This window comes from Emys orbicularis, chromosome 4 (assembly GCF_028017835.1).
Source record: "Emys orbicularis isolate rEmyOrb1 chromosome 4, rEmyOrb1.hap1, whole genome shotgun sequence".
NCBI classification, from domain to species: Eukaryota; Metazoa; Chordata; order Testudines; family Emydidae; genus Emys; species Emys orbicularis.
In genome coordinates this window covers 19,181,994-19,201,092 of record NC_088686.1, presented here as the reverse complement: position 1 = coordinate 19,201,092, position 19,099 = coordinate 19,181,994, and the positions used below count along the sequence as shown (strand labels likewise).

The following is a 19,099-nucleotide window of genomic DNA, read 5'->3' as shown; positions in this document are numbered from 1 at the left end:
GGAGCAGAGAGAGACCAATGCTGAACACTTTGGAAAATCCCACCCTACAGCTAGACAGGGAAAAGTAATTAATACATTTAATTCTAAAATTCTGGAGTGACTCTGCACCACAGGCTCCCATTATTACATTGATATTTCTTCAAAAGTTCTTCCTAATAAGAAGCAAGTGTTAAAAATATTTAAAATGCAGATACTGCTGTGTCCACTTCATCGTAACATACCAAGGGTCACATTTTTCAAATACGCCTCCACAACTGCACCTGCAAATATGCACTAGAGTGAACACGCTACAGTAAGTAGTTTACAGGCAGACACACAGAATTTGGGGAGATATGTTTCCCAGGTGCATTTTTGAAGGGCCGTTGAAAAAATTAGCTTTAGAAGTACATCTTTCAAAACAGCTGAACTTCAATTTGAAAAATAAAATAGGAAAAAACAAATACAAGGTCCAGGCAAGACAGAGTATCTGGCATAAAAGTCTAATTAAAACTATAGCAGCTACACTGGCAATACCTTGTACACCCCTCACTCTCGCCCTGCAGTACCTTGAATTTTTCACTGTCTGAATAATACAGTTGTCCTATCTAGTTTCTTTAGGCAAATTATGTCCAGTTTAGTATTCTCTGTCTGGAGAATATCTGCCTATCCTCAAAGAGATGTGGAGTGAAGTTAGCAAAACCTGTGGATTTTGTCCAGGCAACCTTAACTTGCACAATCAACCCTTTCTCAGAAGCTCCTCAGACACTGGAGTCTTGAGGTGAGGCCCTTGAGATGCCAAGAGGTGGGAAAGCAGGTCACATTTGCACACGGAATAACAGTTTCTGAACAAAGGCACAGATTTTTCTTCAACATCAGGAATGCCTGCCTTTATGCCCCACCTCTAAACATTAAAAATAACCATTACAAAGAAAACATCCTTCCTCCATTTGTGTTCACATTTCTCCATTTCCCTCTTAAAAGCAGCTTTTGGGTTTAAAGGATAAAAGGATGTTCAAAAGCTACATCTCCTTGTAAGTCTAATTTTAGCTCTCTTTTATTGATTGTGGGTGAAATGCCATTGACTTCACTGGGGCCAGGATTTCACCCTTAGATCCTGTCTACACTGGCGGAGGCATGTAGGCTACGTGTAGCTAGAAGCCACAGTGAAAGGCAGGCTGTGTCCACACTCACTGCAGTGTATAGTTACACGAGGCAGAGAAAGGCTCTGGGAGTGGGGAAAGGTTCCAAATCCCTGCTGACGGAGCCTTTCCCCAGGCACTGCAGCAGGAAAAGGCTCCAACAGCAGGATGCTACACTGCTAAAAATGGCAGTGTTGATATGGAAAGCACTGCTTGGGCATGCAGAGCACCACATACAGTATATACCTTGGGGTTCAGGCGTGTAGGGCACTCTACTCTATTCACCTAAGCCGTCTACACTGCTATTTATACCCATGCTAGCTGGGCGTGCAGTGAGTGTATAATACAGGCCAACGCAAGTGTAGATGTACCTTTAGACTATCTCCCAAACGTATGTTGCAGAGATGACTAGTATGAGCAGTCCCAGGCTGTGATGCAGCCAGGGTGGATTTGATTTAAATCAAATTGATTTAAATCACTAGTCAGGAAGACTCGATTTAATCATGGTTTTCTACATAAAAGTGTATTCTTGTTGGTTGTTATAACCTTAATACATATTCTTCACAACTCAGAGATGGATGTAGGTTTCATTTTTAGAAGGTCCACACTATACATTTTTAAACCATGATTTATTTTGAAAACTTTTCAGATTAGTTTTACAGCTATATCAGAAAATGAACGATTGTTTGGTTATTTCATCTACCAAAAGTAATTGAAGCAGATATTTATGAAGTCACTGGGAGGCGAACTATCTCCAATTCAACAGGTTAATCATTAATATTTGGAGGATTTTCTTGCCAGGCTGTATTAGGAGGAGAACATCACCAGACAGACATTTACATTGTTTTATTTAACTAAAACAACGTTAAGTATTCTGGATTTTTTTCTTCAACAGCAAACATAGAATATTTTAACAAAACAAGCATATGTCCCTCGCTTCTCACATTTATCTCCAGACTTCTTCTCCTTGTCCAGATCTATTCAGCCCCCAACAATCTTCTACTCATTGAACTTTTGGAAACTTTGCACTTTTAGATTGAGGTAAGGGATTGACTCTGTCTACACAAATTTGCAGAGGGACAATAGAGTTGAGGTCTGTTATTTCTCACCTCTCTATATTATTTATTTATTTATTTAAAAACATTTTTGCTGTTAACAAGCATGTTACCTCACAAATCCACAGTTTGAGAACTGCAAAACTAAGCATCTCTGATGGTATCTTCTAGACTGAGCACTGAGTCCCATTGGGTAGATAGAAAGATTAACCTAAATAATCTATACAGAAGCCCCTGGAACCCTATAAGATTGGGTCCCTAATCCATGAACTATTGGAACTCATTTACAAAACTTTTCTTAAACATTATATGAATATATTGTCTAATACTATAGAATTAGAATTTATAATCCCTATTCCATTATGAGATATCTTTGAGCTATAATGTATCTTAATTAAAACTATCTTTAGATAGGTTTTTTCCCTCAAAAAGCATTTTATCAAAAAAATCCAATTTAAATTTAAAAAATCCAATTTTTATCTACCCTGGATGCAGCCTAATTGGTTGGGAGGGACAAAAATAAGACTGAAATGCAATCTCCCTGAAATGAAGGTGTCTCAGTCACTTTGGGGGCCATTTGCTACAAAGCAATAAAAGAAAACACATAATTTACTTTTCTTTGCTTTAGTTTGTTTTCATCCTCCCCATGTCATCATAACAGAATCATAAGCTACAAATATGACACCAACTCGAATCAATGAATGAAAGACTAAGTAGAAAATAAGCTAAGAGAACCAGGTAAAAATGTGCTGAGCTTACAGACAAATATTGTGCCTGTGTCATACATAGGGAGGACTGGGATTTTAAATACCCCACAATGATACCAGAATAATCTAAATTCAACAGCTGAACTGCAATTTAAATATTTAAACAGCCAGTTGCTGTAAATAGCTACGCTGGGATTCTGTTCTCTCAGGAGGTAAGAGATCAATTCTCCACTAGTCAGAGTACAGGATACATTCTTTAGCTCTGTTTCCTTCAACAGCTGAAATACAAGTCTCCTGCAGCAGCACAGTACTTCTCTGTCATCACTTTTATCATCTTATTTACATAACCCATTAGCAGGTGGCAGCAATACAATTAACTTGTTCCTTAAAAAGGTGTCCTCAAAAAGGGTCAGTAGGCTGAGACAGCTCAACTCTGCTGGGGTCTTTGTTTTGCTTTGTGCTGACCTCTCCCCAGTAATCTCAAGGTGGGAGAACCTTTAATTTCTTATGTGATGAGAGCCCGGAAATCAACAACTAGTATGGGGCCTGGTTTTCAGAAAATGCTGAGCACCCACCCTCTGAAAAATCAAGCCAAAGGCCTCTCAGGTTGGACCACCCCAAAACTGTGACATCCATTATCATTTGTGCTTTTGAAAACGTAAACCTATTAGAGTCTAGACCTATGTCACCTGAGAAATCAGAGCTTTTGCAAGGACTGCACTAATAGCGCTGAACATTCACATCTGCTTTTGCAAGTAGTTTATGTATTAAATATGAATGAAACATACCGCTCCTCTGGAGTCTCCACATGAAACGTTCTTTCAATTACTGTAGTCCACTGGAGGCATCTAATGATGAATGTGTTTGGTTTAGGTCGTTCTGTCTTCATCAGCTGGCATTCTACCACAATCAAGGAAGAAAAAGTCATGGTACATAAGCAGGTTTAAATAATCATTTGTCTTTATTCTTATCTAGCAAACTGTTGCAATTAATCAGCCACAGAAATCTCTAAGTACTTCTTTAGGAGACATAAGACAGTTTGCTATGCTGATGAAACCAATAAATAGCTCAGTAGATAGTCATTTAAGCTTTGCTTGAATCAAGTTCTATTTAGAAAGCCTTCACAGCTGACCAGCCGTACAGTGTAATGCCACTAAAGAGATCCAAACTCAGGTCCCACATTCCCCTGATCGTCAGGAGCAGAGCACATGACGGGGCAGTTCACAATGGGTCTGATTATGGCATCCACTGAGGTTAATGGCAAAGCCCTCATCAACTTCAGTCACACAGGACTTTGAAGAAGTTAGCAGAGTGTGTTTGCAGTGCTTCTTCTACAAAGACCCGTGTGGCTAACAGAAAGATCAACAAAAGTCTCTGGAGGAAAGCACCTCCAGTCCTCATTACCTTATTATAAAGGGCAGATCACAGAGGGGCATTCTGAAAAGGACCTTCTTAGCTTAAAAAACCACTCAGACAATGGATGTGCAGACACCCATGTTAACTCTGGTGACAGCTTTCACCCCTGCAGATACTGCAACACAATCTAAACTAACAATTCCACAGAAGTACGGATCATTTCATAACATCCAGAAACCATAAAGTGGACTCCTTATACCATCATTCACACACAGCACTTTCTTCACAAAATTATTTCTGCATCTCTTAGAAATGAAGTGGTCCTTTTTTTCTTTCTTTCCAAGCCACATTTAGTATTTTATGGACATTCCTCATGGGACCTCCAAAGGTAATAACAAAATGTTTTTTAAGTACATCAGAAGCAGGAAGCCTGCTAAACAACCAGTGGGGCCCCTTGATGATCGAGATACAAAAGAAGCACTTAAAGACGATAAAGTCATTGCGGAGAAACTAAATGGATTCTTGGCTTCAGTCTTCATGGCTGAGGATGTTAGGGAGATTCCCAAACCTGAGCCGTCCTTTGTAGGTGACAAATCTGAGGAACTGTCACAGATTGAAGTGTCACTAGAGGAGGTTTTGGAATTAATTGATAAACTTAACATTAACAAGTCACCGGGACCAGATGGCATTCACCCAAGAGTTCTGAAAGAACTCAAATGTGAAGTTGCGGAACTATTAACTAAAGTTTGTAACCTGTCCTTTAAATCGGCTTCTGTACCCAATGACTGGAAGTTAGCTAATGTAACGCCAATATTTTAAAAGGGCTCTAGAGGTGATCCCGGCAATTACAGACCGGTAAGTCTAACGTCGGTACCAGGCAAATTAGTCAAAACAATAGTTAAGAATAAAATTGTCAGACACATAGAAAAACAAACTGTTGAGCAATAGTCAACATGGTTTCTGTAAAGGGAAATCGTGTCTTACTAATCTATTAGAGTTCTTTGAAGGGGTCAACAAACATGGACAACGGGGATCCAGTGGACATAGTGTACTTATATTTCCAGAAAGCCTTTGACAAGGTCCCTCACCAAAGGCTCTTATGTAAATTAAGCTGTCACAGGATAAAAGGGAAGGTCCTTTCATGGATTGAGAACTAGTTAAAAGACCGGGAACAAAGGGTAGGAATTAATGGTAAATTCTCAGAATGGAGAGGGGTAACTAGTGGTGTTCCCCAAGGGTCAGTCCTCGGACCGATCCTATTCAACTGGAGAAAGAGGTAAACAGTGAGGTGGCAAAATTTGCAGATGATACTAAACTGCTCAAGATAGTTAAGACCAAAGCAGACTGTGACGAACTTCAAAAAGATCTCACAAAACTAAGTGATTGGGCAACAAAATGGCAAATGAAATTTAATGTGGATAAATGTAAAGTAATGCACATTGGAAAAAATAACCCCAACTATACATACAATATGATGGGGGCTAATTTAGCTAAAACAAGTCAGGAAAAAGATCTTGGAGTCATCGTGGATAGTTCTCTGAAGATGTCCATGCAATGTGCAGAGGCGGTCAAAAAAGCAAACAGGATGTCAGGGATCATTAAAAAGGTGATAGAGAATAAGACTGAGAATATATTATTGCCCTTATATAAATCGATGGTACGCCCACATCTCGAATACTGCGTACAAATGTGGTCTCCTCATCTAAAAAAAGATATACTGGCACTAGAAAAGGTTCAGAAAAGGGCAACTAAAATGATTAGGGGTTTGGAACGGGTCCCATATGAGGAGAGATTAAAAAGGCTAGGACTCTTCAGTTTGGAAAAGAGGAGACTAAGGGGGGATATGATAGAGGTATATAAAATCATGAGTGATGTGGAGAAAGTGGATAAGGAAAAGTTATTTACTTATTCCCATAATACAAGAACTAGGGGTCACCAAATGAAATTAATAGGCAGCAGGTTTAAAACAAATACAAGGAAGTTCTTCTTCACGCAGCGCACAGTCAACTTGTGGAACGCCTTACCTGAGGAGGTTGTAAAGGCTAGAACTATAAAATAAATAACAGCATTTAAAAGAGAACTGGATAAATTCATGGTGGTTAAGTCCATTAACGGCTATTAGCCAGGATGGGTAAGGAATGGTGTCCCTAGCCTCTGTTTGTCAGAGGATGGAGATGGATGGCAGGAGAGAGATCACTTGATCATTGCCTGTTGGTCCACTCCCTCTGGGGCACCTGGCATTGGCCACTGTCGGTAGACAGGATACTGCGCTAGATGGACCTTTGGTCTGACCCGGTACGGCCGTTCTTATGTTCCTATGTTCTATGACAGACAGCTTTAAGATCCTTCAAATTTGGGGCTGACATTGATCCTCATTAATAGCAGAATAGCTGCTGTAAGCTGAACAAACTCAAATAAGTTCAGTTAAGTAGCGATTTTCAGGCTATTTTAAGACATTTTTTGTACCTAGTTTTCTGAATTGCATTCAGCAGAACTCTAATTATAATAGAGTTCCTCCTTCTAATGGAAACCTCTATTACCCAAATGAAAACAAAAAGGACCAAAGAAGAAGGAAAAAAAAGGGAAGAGTTTTTGAATGTAGCTGTTCTTGTTCCAGTATCAAGTCTCTTGCTCTGCGCTTTCTGAAAGCACTGCCTCACTATTATTTGGTCTTAAAGTTCTAAAATAAACTTCATAGTAAACAAAAGGTCCTATAAAAAAAGTCAAGACGACATCTCTACTTACTACTAAAGCTTCTACCAGATTCCACCTTCAGTAAGATACAATTTAGTAATGTGTACTGTCATTCTGGATACATTCTGTTCTTAAGAGTATACACTCTAGCATTGTTAGACAAATTTTATTATTGTGAAAACTTAGAGTGCCCCATTTTAAATTCAAGCCTTTAATTAGCACATTGTCTGTAAAATAAAATATTTACAGCCAGTGTATTTGGGTTCTGTATTTCTGGCAATATATTTCATGCCTCATTTGCTGCTGAAATTATAAGCTTTTCAACAAGTCATTTTGCATTTTTTAATCACAAGAAAATCTATTTTTTCTCTAATATCATGCTGAGGTTATACTGTGTCCTACTAAAGAACTGCAATAAGAAAAGAGAAAGTTTATTAATGAGTCATGGAAAGGTTTTCGTGTGATAAACAGCACTTCCTCATTCCCTAGAAAAACGAACTTTAAAGGATCACCACAAACAGATGCAGTTATGCTTTTATTATGCTGCACCCACCTCTACTGCATGTGTTCCTGTAGCTACCACCATCTTTTAAGGAACTGTAGTTTACACTGTATACTATGATAAGAGTTAGCGTGGTCCAGTGGATAGGACTGTGGACTGAGTTCTACCTCCAGCTCTGCAACTGACCTGTGGTGTGACCTTGGACAAGTCACTTTACCTCTCTTTGCCTGTTTCCCCTCCTATTTTTAGTCTGTCTTGTCTAGTTAGACTGTGTTCTCTTTGAGCAGGGACTATGTGTTTGAACACAATGAAGCACTGATCTTTGCTGAAGCCTCTAAATACTACTGTATAATACAAACAAATAATAATACCGGCTATAGCTAATGAGATTAAAAATTATGAGTTGTCTGCTATGTTTATCCTGAAGCTCAATATTATTTTTAAAAGACTATTAAATAAAAATTGTTTTTACAAGTATTTAGTCAACGTCCTTGTCATGGACCTGCTTGCTACACTACTTGATACTAGCTGAAAATATCTATTCATAGGTAAGGTAAATATTTCTGTAAGTCACCATAAAAACAAAAATTAACTACTTAACTTCAGCATAACAAACTATGCTACGCTTTTCAATACAGAGAACGAGACCAATTAAATATCAACACATTTCGTCTAAATCAGCACTGTCCATTGATATTTGTTAAGCTTGCTGATCCAGCAATCTTTAAAGCATGCAGCAAGATGAATAATAGAGATTTGTCAGTTAATAACCACTATAATTCAAGTATGTCACACAGAAGTGTTTTGTTTGGTGAACAATATGCTGTCTAATTACCCTGCTCAATCATAACAGCACATATCACAAAATGCAGAAATCTTTATTTTTAACTTGCATTACACTAAAGTACTGTACCATACAGATTTAAAAAAAAATAAATCAAGTTACTACCCAATTTCCTCCAGACATAGCTGAGTCTCCGGGACTTTATTTTATCAATGAACCCAGGAAATACCTCTTTAAATCGGACACAGTGCAATTTGTGGTATTTTACAAACTACTCAGGACAGGTTACCATTTTTTATGTGTCTGTACAGCACCATGCACACCTATACCACTGCATAAATAAAAAGTTATTACTGGCCCAATGATAAAAATGTGATCTCAATCATACGTAGTATGTTCTGCTATGAAAAAAAACCTCACACCTCCAATATCAGCTGAGGATCAGTCAGTCCTGTCAAATGGACCAATACCACTATTCCCCATTTGCAACAAAGTCTGTACTATAAACTGCAGCCTGTTTAAAAAAAATGATGTAAACTATTCTCAAGAACCTCTTGATTCTTTCTTGGCGTTTGGTCTTAAAATAAGTAGGACAGAGAAATTGTTTCTAACAGGAACAGACACCAAGGCATTCAAATGCAAATTACCATTTTGTATTTGAAAGACACTTAGTATTATCCTAGTGACTTTCTAAAATGTCACAATATTTGCTTCCCTAGCACTTAAGCTAAAAGCCAGATTATTTGTGATGAAGGTGTCAAACTCTGCTCCCTATTTAATGACATCACGTTTTAAACCAATAATGTCAAGGAAGAATCCTTCGCTCCCCACTATTTTTTTTTTAAATGAAAAAGAAAAAACTGAAAAGGACAGACAGTAAGAGGAGCAGTCTGGTGAAGAAGAGATGGTTTGAAAAGGCAAATAAGGAATGTTATGTCTCATACCAAGCCTTCTTTCTGTGCTACTGGATAGACCTAACCATATGATAGCAAGGTGCAAGTGAGAACAGAGTTCTGAATGCCACCTTATGCCCAGAGTCAGCAAGGTATTTAAATTCACTGGACCTGGAGATTGCTGATAAAGTCAAGTTATCTACTGGAATCTGATCATCTTGTGCAAAAGGTCCAGAACACTGATAATTCTTGGCCACAGATACACAGTCCTGCCCATAAAACTACTACTAGTTTAGTCGGGCGACTGCAGTTGTCATATACCCAATGCAACAAAACCTCATACTGAACATAGTCCACCCACATTTTGATGACAGGAAAAATAATCTGTTCCTTGTAGTAGGGTCTCTATTTTCATGTTAATTTTTTCTATACATTACCTCTTTCAGATGCATAATTTAAAGGAGGGTTTATAATCTAATATGGAGATGTGCGTGATAATCAGAGATTACCATCAATATGAATTCCACTAACCTAAGCTGTTTATAGCAATAGAACTTATTTGTTATTTGCCTGCATGATCTCTGGAATGTTTTACATTATTTCAGAAAAGTTCTGCATGAACACTTATTTGCTATAAGGTCTCTTATCTCACCTCTCTTGGTAGTGAAGGAAAAACAAAATAAATTACCAATAAAAGCAAAGATCCAATCCTGCAAATCTATTGGGGTTGCATACTCAGAAGGATTAGGCATTAGTTTTGATGGAATAAATTGAAATCACCAACAAGTATTTTATGGGAGAAAATTTCCAAACCGTATCCTTGAACTACACAAACAGATGAATGGACATTTCAAAATGTAAAGTAGGCAAAGGAAAAGCAGGATTTTTCTTTTTTCCTTTTTTAAATAAAGATAAGACTGATTTTACAGAAGCGGCTTTTCAGACAAGCTTTCATAGACAGTGATGGGATCAAAGCCCATTCCATCTGAAGCATGAGAGTCTAGAACTGATCCTAGGGTAGTGAGGGACTTGCAGATTGCAAAACTGTAGATGCAACTTATATTTCTGCACCTACTGTGCAGAAATGTGGTTAGTATCGGACCCACCGTCTTATTTATTCTTCCTCGGGGGGGGGGGAAAAAATCAAATTCTTCTCTAATACCATCTGCCACCTTCCTTCAGTGTGTTATTCTCACATGTGTAGCAGGAGGTGCGACTTATTCACAACAAAGCTTAAACACTCAATATTTGAGTTTTTGCATTTCATTACAAATATGAAAACGGCCCTATTTTCATTTAAAACCTTTTCTTCTTGAAGATTAAACCACTTTGAGTGAAAACTGAGCTGTTTTGTAATGGAAAACATGAAGATTTCCGGCAGCAGCAGAGTGTAATTTTTAGCAAGAGTAGTTTTGCCACGAAAAATCTGCAATTTCACAAGTTTTTGACAGAGAAATAGCCACCTTGTTGAATTTCACTAAATAGCAAACATTTGGAGTTGTAAAATTACTGAAAATAAATTGAAAAGTTTGTATGTAACACTCTGGGGCAAGCCTGTCCCCACTTTTGCTATTATCAACCTTCCCTGAGCCACTGCTAGCTGTGTATATCCCACTGACAGAGTGAAAATTGTATTTTGGGCCATGTTCTTCATCTGATACTTGCAAAGGAAGCCTGAGTTAACTTTATACATTTTGGCAGTCCCTTTACCCAACTACAAGCATGCTTCACAGACTACCAGACTCCAATCCAAGACAAATGAAAGTGGGCAATCTGATTTGGGGGGAGAGAGAGGTGTGAGCAGCCTCAGAGAGACAAGACTATAACATAACTGGGTCTCAAATGCCAACAGTATGCAGGTGATTCCCAGTTCTATTTGAAGTGCCAGAGACCAGTGCCTCAATGACAAGTAGTTGAACAAAAATAAATCTGAGCAAGATGGAAGAGATATTCTAGTCTATATAGCTTTTTATACCATGCTCATCATTGTAGTATCTGAAAGCCTTCCAGTAGTGCATTAAGCAATGTGACTACACATTGGTCACGTGTTTGTTCTCTCACTCTCTCCCCAGAAGGAGAAACATGTGCAGACGTGTGTTTTATTTTGGTAGGGTTTTTTTACAAAATAAATATGCCTGTTGCTATGTGTTTGTATTAGAGAAAGCGAGATCAAAGAAGTGTGCCTTGTACTTGGAGCGGAAAGGGTGAGGTTTCTGTCTCCCACACGGACAACCTTTACTCTCAATAATAAGAGTTCCACTGGGCCAAAAGAGCATAGTTGTCAACCATAGTCTTTGTCCCAGAGCTTTAGATGGTCTTTTAGGTATCCTGGGTCCAGGCCATGGAGCACTATGAATACAAGGACCATGCCCATGAACTTGATTTGAAGCCAGCAAAGAGAGTAGGACAGTTGTGATGTGTTCATGGTAGTTTCAACAACTAGCTCAAACTACAGTCACTACCTCAAGCAAAGAACTCTGCCCGTTGATCATCAAAATAGTTTGCAGTTTTGGGATCCTCTTGGGCGTGGTCTACACTGGGGGGGGGGGTTCGATCTAAGATACGCAACTTCAGCTATGAGAATAGCGTAGCTGAAGTCGACGTATCTTAGATCGAATTAAAATTACTTACTTCGCGTCCTCGTGGCGCTGGATCGACGGCCGCAGCTCCCCCGTCGACTTTGCTTCCACCTCTCGCACTGCTGGAGTTCAGCAGTCGACTGGAGAGCGATCGGGGATCGATTTATCGCATCTACACTACACGCGATAAATCGATCCCTGATAGATCGATCGCTATCCGCCGATCCGGCGGGTAGTGTAGACGTACCCTTGGACTCTTCATTGCCACTGTATTTCCAAATACCAGCAGCTGCTAAGAACACCTTTCCTCCACCTCCCTTATCTAGCCAGGATGCTACACCCTATGGTGGACCTGTGTCTGTCTGTAAGATGCTCTGATACCATGACACGAACTTGTTATACATGCCTAGACCAACAGGCTTGATCTGCCAAAAATCCTCAGAACTCTCAACTAAGGAATAAGTTAACCCCTTCAGAATGTGTTACGGAAGAAAAGCAGAAGAAAGAAGGCAACGCTCACCATTTTCAGACCTTAGCACTGACCCTTCCTAAATAATTACCATAAAAATACCGTTAGCAGCAACTTAATGAAGGTGTTAAAATTTTCTGGGTACATATCAAGTGCTTGAAAAGACAGTCTAGGGCTTTGTCTACACTACGCACCTTTTAGCAAACGGCTGTGCCACTACAGCCATGCCGCTAAAAGACACGCAGTGTAGCCGCTGGTTGTTGGCAGGAGAGAGCTCTCCCACTGACAAAAAACTTCAACCCCCAGCGAATGGCGGTAGCTTCTGCTGACAAAGCGCTGTTCACACCGGTGCCTTTCGTTGGCAAAACTTTTGTCTTTCGGGGGGGGGGGGGGGCGGGAGGGATGTTTTTTTACCACCTCTGAGCAACAAAAGTTAAATTGCCAGTGTAGACAAAGCCTAGGATTTAATGGCTTTCTGCTGCTTTCTTTACTTTGCTGACCTGTAAGGAGAAATCAGCATAAAGAGCGAAGCATCATAGGCTCTGTCATTGTTGAGGTGAAAATACTAATCAAATCTCTCCTGGGACTGGCTTGGCAAGACAAAAGGCCTCCTAACGCACTCTCCTGTCATTCTGGACTGATGCAACTTGTGATAACATGCTCGTTTTTTATTCCCAGCCTCATCGTACCTTAAAATATAACAAAATAAGTATCCAGACACCTGTTGGACACATGGGTACCAGGGCTGCCATGCGAATGGATGGCACAGAGCAATAATTCCCGAGACCTTCTTGTGTTTTAATAGGCCTCAGGATGCCCTAGAGGATATCTGATTGGAAATTCATTTTTGTACCTAATCTTTAAAAGGCATCTATCGCCTTCTAGATGTGCAAGCTCCCCCCTCAATGCCCACTGCTGCTCCTCAGGCAGAACTTCACTACCCAGCCTACCAGGCAGGGACGCTCAATGGACCACTGTTTATAACAAATGCTGCATGATTCCATTTGTAAAGCTGTGGGGAGTGAGGTAAAATGAAGGGCGGACTGCATATCGGCATGAGGAAGATAGACATTGAGAAAGAATAGCAGACAATACGATGGAACGGAAGACAAAATAGGGGAAGAACAGGTTAAAGAATATTTAAATAAGTCAGATGTATTCAAGTCGGCAGAGCCTGATGAAATTCATCATAGGGCACTTAAGGAACTAGCTGAAGCAATCTCAAAACCATTAGCTATTATCTTTGAGAACTCCTGGAGGACAGGTCAGGTCCCAGATGACTGGAGAAGGGCAAACATAGTACTTATATTTAAAAAGGGCAACAAGGAGGACTCAGGGAATTATAGACCAGTCAGTCTAACTTTGATACTGGGAAAGATACTGAAACAAATTAGTAAACAACCAATTGGTAAGCACCTGGAGGATAACAGGAATAGGATAAGGAATAGCCAGCATGGCTTTGTCAAGAACAAATCCTGCCAAACCACCCCAATTTCCTTCTTTGACAGGGAAACTAGGGAAATGTGCTCTAAATGAAATTACTATAAGGTGGGTGCACACCAGTTGAAAGACTGTCCTCAGAGAGTAGTTACCAATGGGTCACTGTCAAACTGGGAGAGTGACTCTAGTAGGGTTCCACAGGGGTCAGTCGTGGGTCCAGTATTATTCAACATTTTCATTAAATGACTTGGATAATGGAATTGAGCGTATGCTTATAAAATCTGCAGATGACACCTCGCTGGGAGGGGTTGCACACACTTTGGAGGGCAGGATTAGAATTCAAAACAATCTTGATAAAGTGGAGAATTGGTTTGAATTTAACAGGATGAAACTCAATAAGACAAGTGCAAAGTACCTCACTTAGGAAGGAAAAATCAAATGGGGAATAACAAGATAGATGGCAGTACTACGGAAACATCTGAGGATTATGGTGCATCACAAACTGAATGTGATGCAGCTGTGAAAAAAGGCCAAAATTCTGGGGTATATTAACAGGAGTATTGCATATAAGACCCAGGAGATAATTGTCCTGCTCTACTTGGCACTGGTGAGGCCTCAGTTGGAGTGCTGCGTCCAATTCTGGGGGCCACACCTTAGGAAAGATGTAGACAAATCGGAGAGAGTCTAGAAGAAAGCAACAAAAATGATAAAAAGGTTTAGCAAACCTGACCCGAGGAAAAGTTAAAAAATCCTGGGTGTTTAGGTTTCAGAAAAGAAGGTTGGAGGGTGGGGGGACCTGATAGTCTTCAAATATGTTCAGGGCTTTTATAATGAGGATGGTGATCAATTATTCTCCTTGTCCACTGAAGATGTGCAAAAAGTAATGGGTTTAATCTGCAGTAAGGGAGATTTAAGTTAGATATTAGGAAAAACTTTCTAACTACAAGGGTAGTTAAGCTCTGGAATAGGCTTCTAAGGGAGGTTGTGGAATCCCTACCATAGGAGATTTTTAAGAACAGGTTGGATAAACACCTGTCAGAGACAGTCTAGGTTTACTTGTCCCTGCCACAGCACAGGGGGCTGGACTTGGTGACTTCTCATGCTGCCTTTCCAGCCCTACGAGTCAACAGTGTGCTCTTGTTGCCAAGAAGGCTAACGGCATTTTGGGCTGTATAAGTAGGGGCATTGCCAGCAGATCGAGGAATGTGATCGTTCCCCTTTATTCGACATTGGCGAGGCCTCATCTGGAGTACTGTGTCCAGTTTTGGGCCCCACACTACAAGAAGGATGTGGAAAAATTGGAAAGAATCCAGCGGAGGGCAACAAAAATGATTAGGGGTCTGGAGCGCATGACTTATGAGGAGAGGCTGAGGGAACTGGGATTGTTTAGTCTCCAGAAGAGAAGAATGAGGGGGGATTTGATAGCTGCTTTCAACTACCTGAAGGGGGGTTCCAAAGAGGATGGAGCTCGGCTGTTCTCAGTGGTGGCAGATGACAGAACAAGGAGCAATGGTCTCAAGTTGCAGTGGGGGAGGTCTAGGTTGGATATTAGGAAACACTATTTCACTAGGAGGGTGGTGAAGCACTGGAATGCGTTACCTAGGGAGGTGGTGGAATCTCCTTCCTTGGAGGTTTTTAAGGCCCGGCTTGACAAAGCCCTGGCTGGGATGATTTAGTTGGGAATTGGTCCTGCTTTGAGCAGGGGGTTGGACTAGATGACCTCCTGAGGTCCCTTCCAACCCTGATATTCTATGATTCTACATTTCTACGACCATGGTAAAGAATGTCCAGGAGAAGGGAATTCTATTCAGTTTCTTCTGCCACACCCCTTGCTGGGGTGCTTGAGTGCAGTATCAGAGGCATAATTGGGGGTTCTTGTGTGTGGCAGCAGTAGGAAGAGGACCAATTTCTATTATCCCCTGAGCCCAGAAATTCTCTTGGTGCCCTGACACACAATTTTGATTTTAAAATTAAAAAAAAATTGAACATGTTCCATCAATTTCAGGGCCTGATCCCATGCCCGTTGAAGTAACTGGAAAGACTCCCATTGATTTCAACACACTTAGGACCATATCCAAACAGCAAACATGTAGTTTAGGGTTGAAAGCCCCGATTCTGCAACATTCTTAATCTTATACTACTGAACGGGATTAGTAATGTTTAAGTACCTTGCTGAATCAGGGCTTAAAAGTTAGCTATTTTTCCTACTGTACAAAATATAAGAAGAGTAAAGGTAAAAATAGTAAAAGAGTATTTTGTATTGTAACTATAAACAACAATTAGTAATTTCAAATAGAAAAGAGACTGAAAAATAACAGTGAATTACATAAAGTAAATGCAATCACACCTTTGCATTAATTATTTGTATTTCAAAGCTACAAATCAGATTAACACTGCAAAATCTAATATTGCATAAAATGAAAACTTTTTATGTTTTCATAGAACATGTGTCTTGAGCTGATTTTGATTTAACATGAAAGATATTGTGTATAAAGGCTATGCTTACAATAATTCTGTAAAACCCATACAGCAAGAATGAGAGTGCCTGTGAAAATGCTTACGAGCTACGGAGAAATTATTTAAAGGGGATTCCCGTTGGTCAACATCCTGCGGCCGCTCTTTGTAGCCAATGAACGTGCCATCGTTCTTCAACAGAAAATACCTTGGCCTCCATGTCTTTATATATTCTCCTGGAAAAAACAGAGCAGAAAAGACAGTAAAATATTCCATATATTCCATCCTAACTCCTCATGTTCCAGAATTCCAATGAGAACTACTTTAATATATTGATACTGTACATCCTCTTAATACAGAAGGCATTTTAATTCATTGTTTGTTCTGCTGCAAACAACGGAAAAATATAGGCATCAATTCAGATATTGACAGTGGATTTAACCATAAAATGGGACTTCATAAAAAGTAAATAGCTATATTTCCCCCATCTATGCCTATTTCATTCAAATTCTGCAACATCTGCCTTAAATGCAATTTAAAATTTAAAAATCAGAGCAGATGTCCTATGTATTATTTTTGCCATTGTCATTTTTCATACTGACACGTGGAGACATTTTTTTCATTTACATTTTGCAGCGCAAGTATTTTAAACAATGGTGGGTAATTTAGTAATTAGTCAACTGCTTTATCAAACCAACAATAATTTTTAGAGCATAAAAAGGCAATTCTCCACTTAAGTTACATAACATCACTCACTCATCTAAAAGAATGAAGCACAGGAGAGATCGCAATGTGAACGGTAAAAAAGTTCCAATGGTACTTCAAAGTGCTCGCTCTCTTTTCTGAAGAAAAACATTCCTACAGCATACCATGCCACTGGTCATACAAATGTTTTGCAGAGAGAGTGTATAGTTACACACAAACAATACAGCCACACACACAAACTCCTGGCAACAGAAGTAACAGTGACTACAAAGATCATATCTCTAATTATTTACCAGGGAAGCAGAGCGGTCTACTTGACAGGGCACTGGACTGGGATACAGAAAACATGGGTTCCATTCCCAGATCTACTACTGACCTGCTGTGTAACCTTGGGACTCCTGCCCCACCTATTCCGCCCCCAAAGCCCCGCCCCTTCCACTGAGGCCCCGCCCCATCCACACTTCCTTCCTCCCTCCCCCCGCCCCTTGCTCCCTGCTTTTCCCCTCCCACCTCCTCCCGGCCCAGGTCAGGAGGGACTTGCCTGCAGAGTCAGGGCTGGGAGCTGCAGCTACCCGATGAAGGTAGAAGGCAGCCCCAGCTCAGTAGGGGCTGGAGCGGGGGTGATGACCGGAGTCTCCCTGCCTACCCCACTCGCAGTAACCGGACTTTAGGTGTCTGGTCAGTAGATCTGACCGGACACTGCCAGGTCCCCTTTTCAATCGGACTTTCCAGGCTCCTGGCCACCCTAGGCATATCACCTCCCCTCACACTGCCTCTGTCTCCCTTCTCACTCTTTGCCTTTATCTGTTTAGACTGACAGCACCTAGCACAGTGGGGCCCAATCTCAGCATTGCATTGTGCCTAGAGGCCCCCAATCTTGGTGTTAAACAAATCCAGGGGCTCTGCTCCAAGAAGCTTTCTTCATCACTTGCAATTTGCTAATTTCATTCAGTTTCATTATAAAAAGCATGCAGGTGCACATCCACACAGGAAAGTTCACTGTAGCAAGATATGGTGATCCTTGCTGGTTGTCTGAAGGGTTTGCTCCCAAATTAAATAATAGACAAAAACAACAACAAAAAAAGGCACCACAGGTTATTGACCAAGGCTCCTTTATTCAACTCTCTTCCCATCCCCCACCCCACCACACCTCTCCTGCTGTTCTGCTTTCCACCCCAGGTGATTTCTTTCATGATGATGTGTACTCTGCCCCAGGAACTCCCCTACAGCTGCCTTGTCTCTTTCCCTCTCCCACCTCTCCTTCTGTAGTGCAGCCTCCCCCTGCTTCTCACACCAGCTGTGGTACCTCTTCCCTCTGCTCTGTCTCCAACCTTCTCTCCCATTTCTCGGGGACACGCACACAGCTGGCTGTCGCTGGTTGCCACAATGGCTTTTTTCACCTTTTATTCTAAAGCAAAAAAACTCAGGGTAAGTGGAGGAGAGGGTCTGCCCAAGACTTAAGGGATGATCTCCTCTGTGTATCGGGACTGTCTGAGAACATCTATTAGGACTGATACAAGTGTTATTGCAGATAGAAAAAAACAAAGACCCTTCATACAATCTAGTACAGGGGTATGCAACCTGTGGCACGTGTGCTAAAGGTGGCACACAAGCTGATTTTCAGTGGCATTCACACTGCCCGGGTCCTAGCCACTGGTCTAGGGGGCTCTGCATTTTAATTTAATTTTAAATGAAGCTTCTTAAACATTTTGAAAACCTTATTTACTTTACATACAATAGTTTAGTTATATAATATAGACATAGGAAGAGACCCTCTAAAAACGTTAAAATGTATTACGGGCACGCGAAACCTTAAATGAGAGTGAATAAATGAAGACTCAGCTCACCACTTCTGAAAGGTTGCCGACCCCTGATCTAGTATGTTTGCCCCAGTTGCAACAGGTTTAGAAATAGTCAGAGGTACCTTAGGAATTTCAGAGGAACTCATCCACAGGTGGTGTGATTTAACATTTACATTCAAGGTGTTACATATACTTTTTTTTTTTAATCTGAACTTTAACGTAACACTGGCAACTCTTGGGAATCAGTAATAGGCTATGGAGCCTTTCACTTCTAAGTCATCAGTTCAAATCCAGCCCAGGTCAGTAGTGTCCGAGAGTCATTACCATCAGGCTGTTTATGTACCTACTCTGAACTCAGAGCAGAATGAGCTGGCGGTCTCAGCTGAGATCTTTTAGACAGGGGTCTCACATGAAAAGAGCCACCATCAGGACTGGACAAGGCAGACTGGGAGCAGCTCGCCCAGCTCCTGTCTGGACTGCCACTGTTTTGTGACTTGCTCTCTAGGACTGTCAGGCTGGCACCATCTCCAGCACTGAAAAC

General features: G+C 40.7%; 1 protein-coding gene across 1 annotated transcript in view; it reads right to left on the bottom strand.

The window, feature by feature from the left end:
* The window catches only part of AKT1 (AKT serine/threonine kinase 1), a 56,472-nt gene extending 52,692 nt beyond the window's left edge, over positions 1-3,780 (bottom strand). The window contains exon 1 of the mRNA XM_065404502.1: positions 3,669-3,780. Within this exon, the coding sequence (XP_065260574.1) occupies positions 3,669-3,769 (101 nt within the window). The 5' untranslated portion in view covers positions 3,770-3,780. The remainder of the gene's footprint in view (positions 1-3,668) is intronic.
* Positions 3,781-19,099: the final 15,319 nt, after the last annotated feature.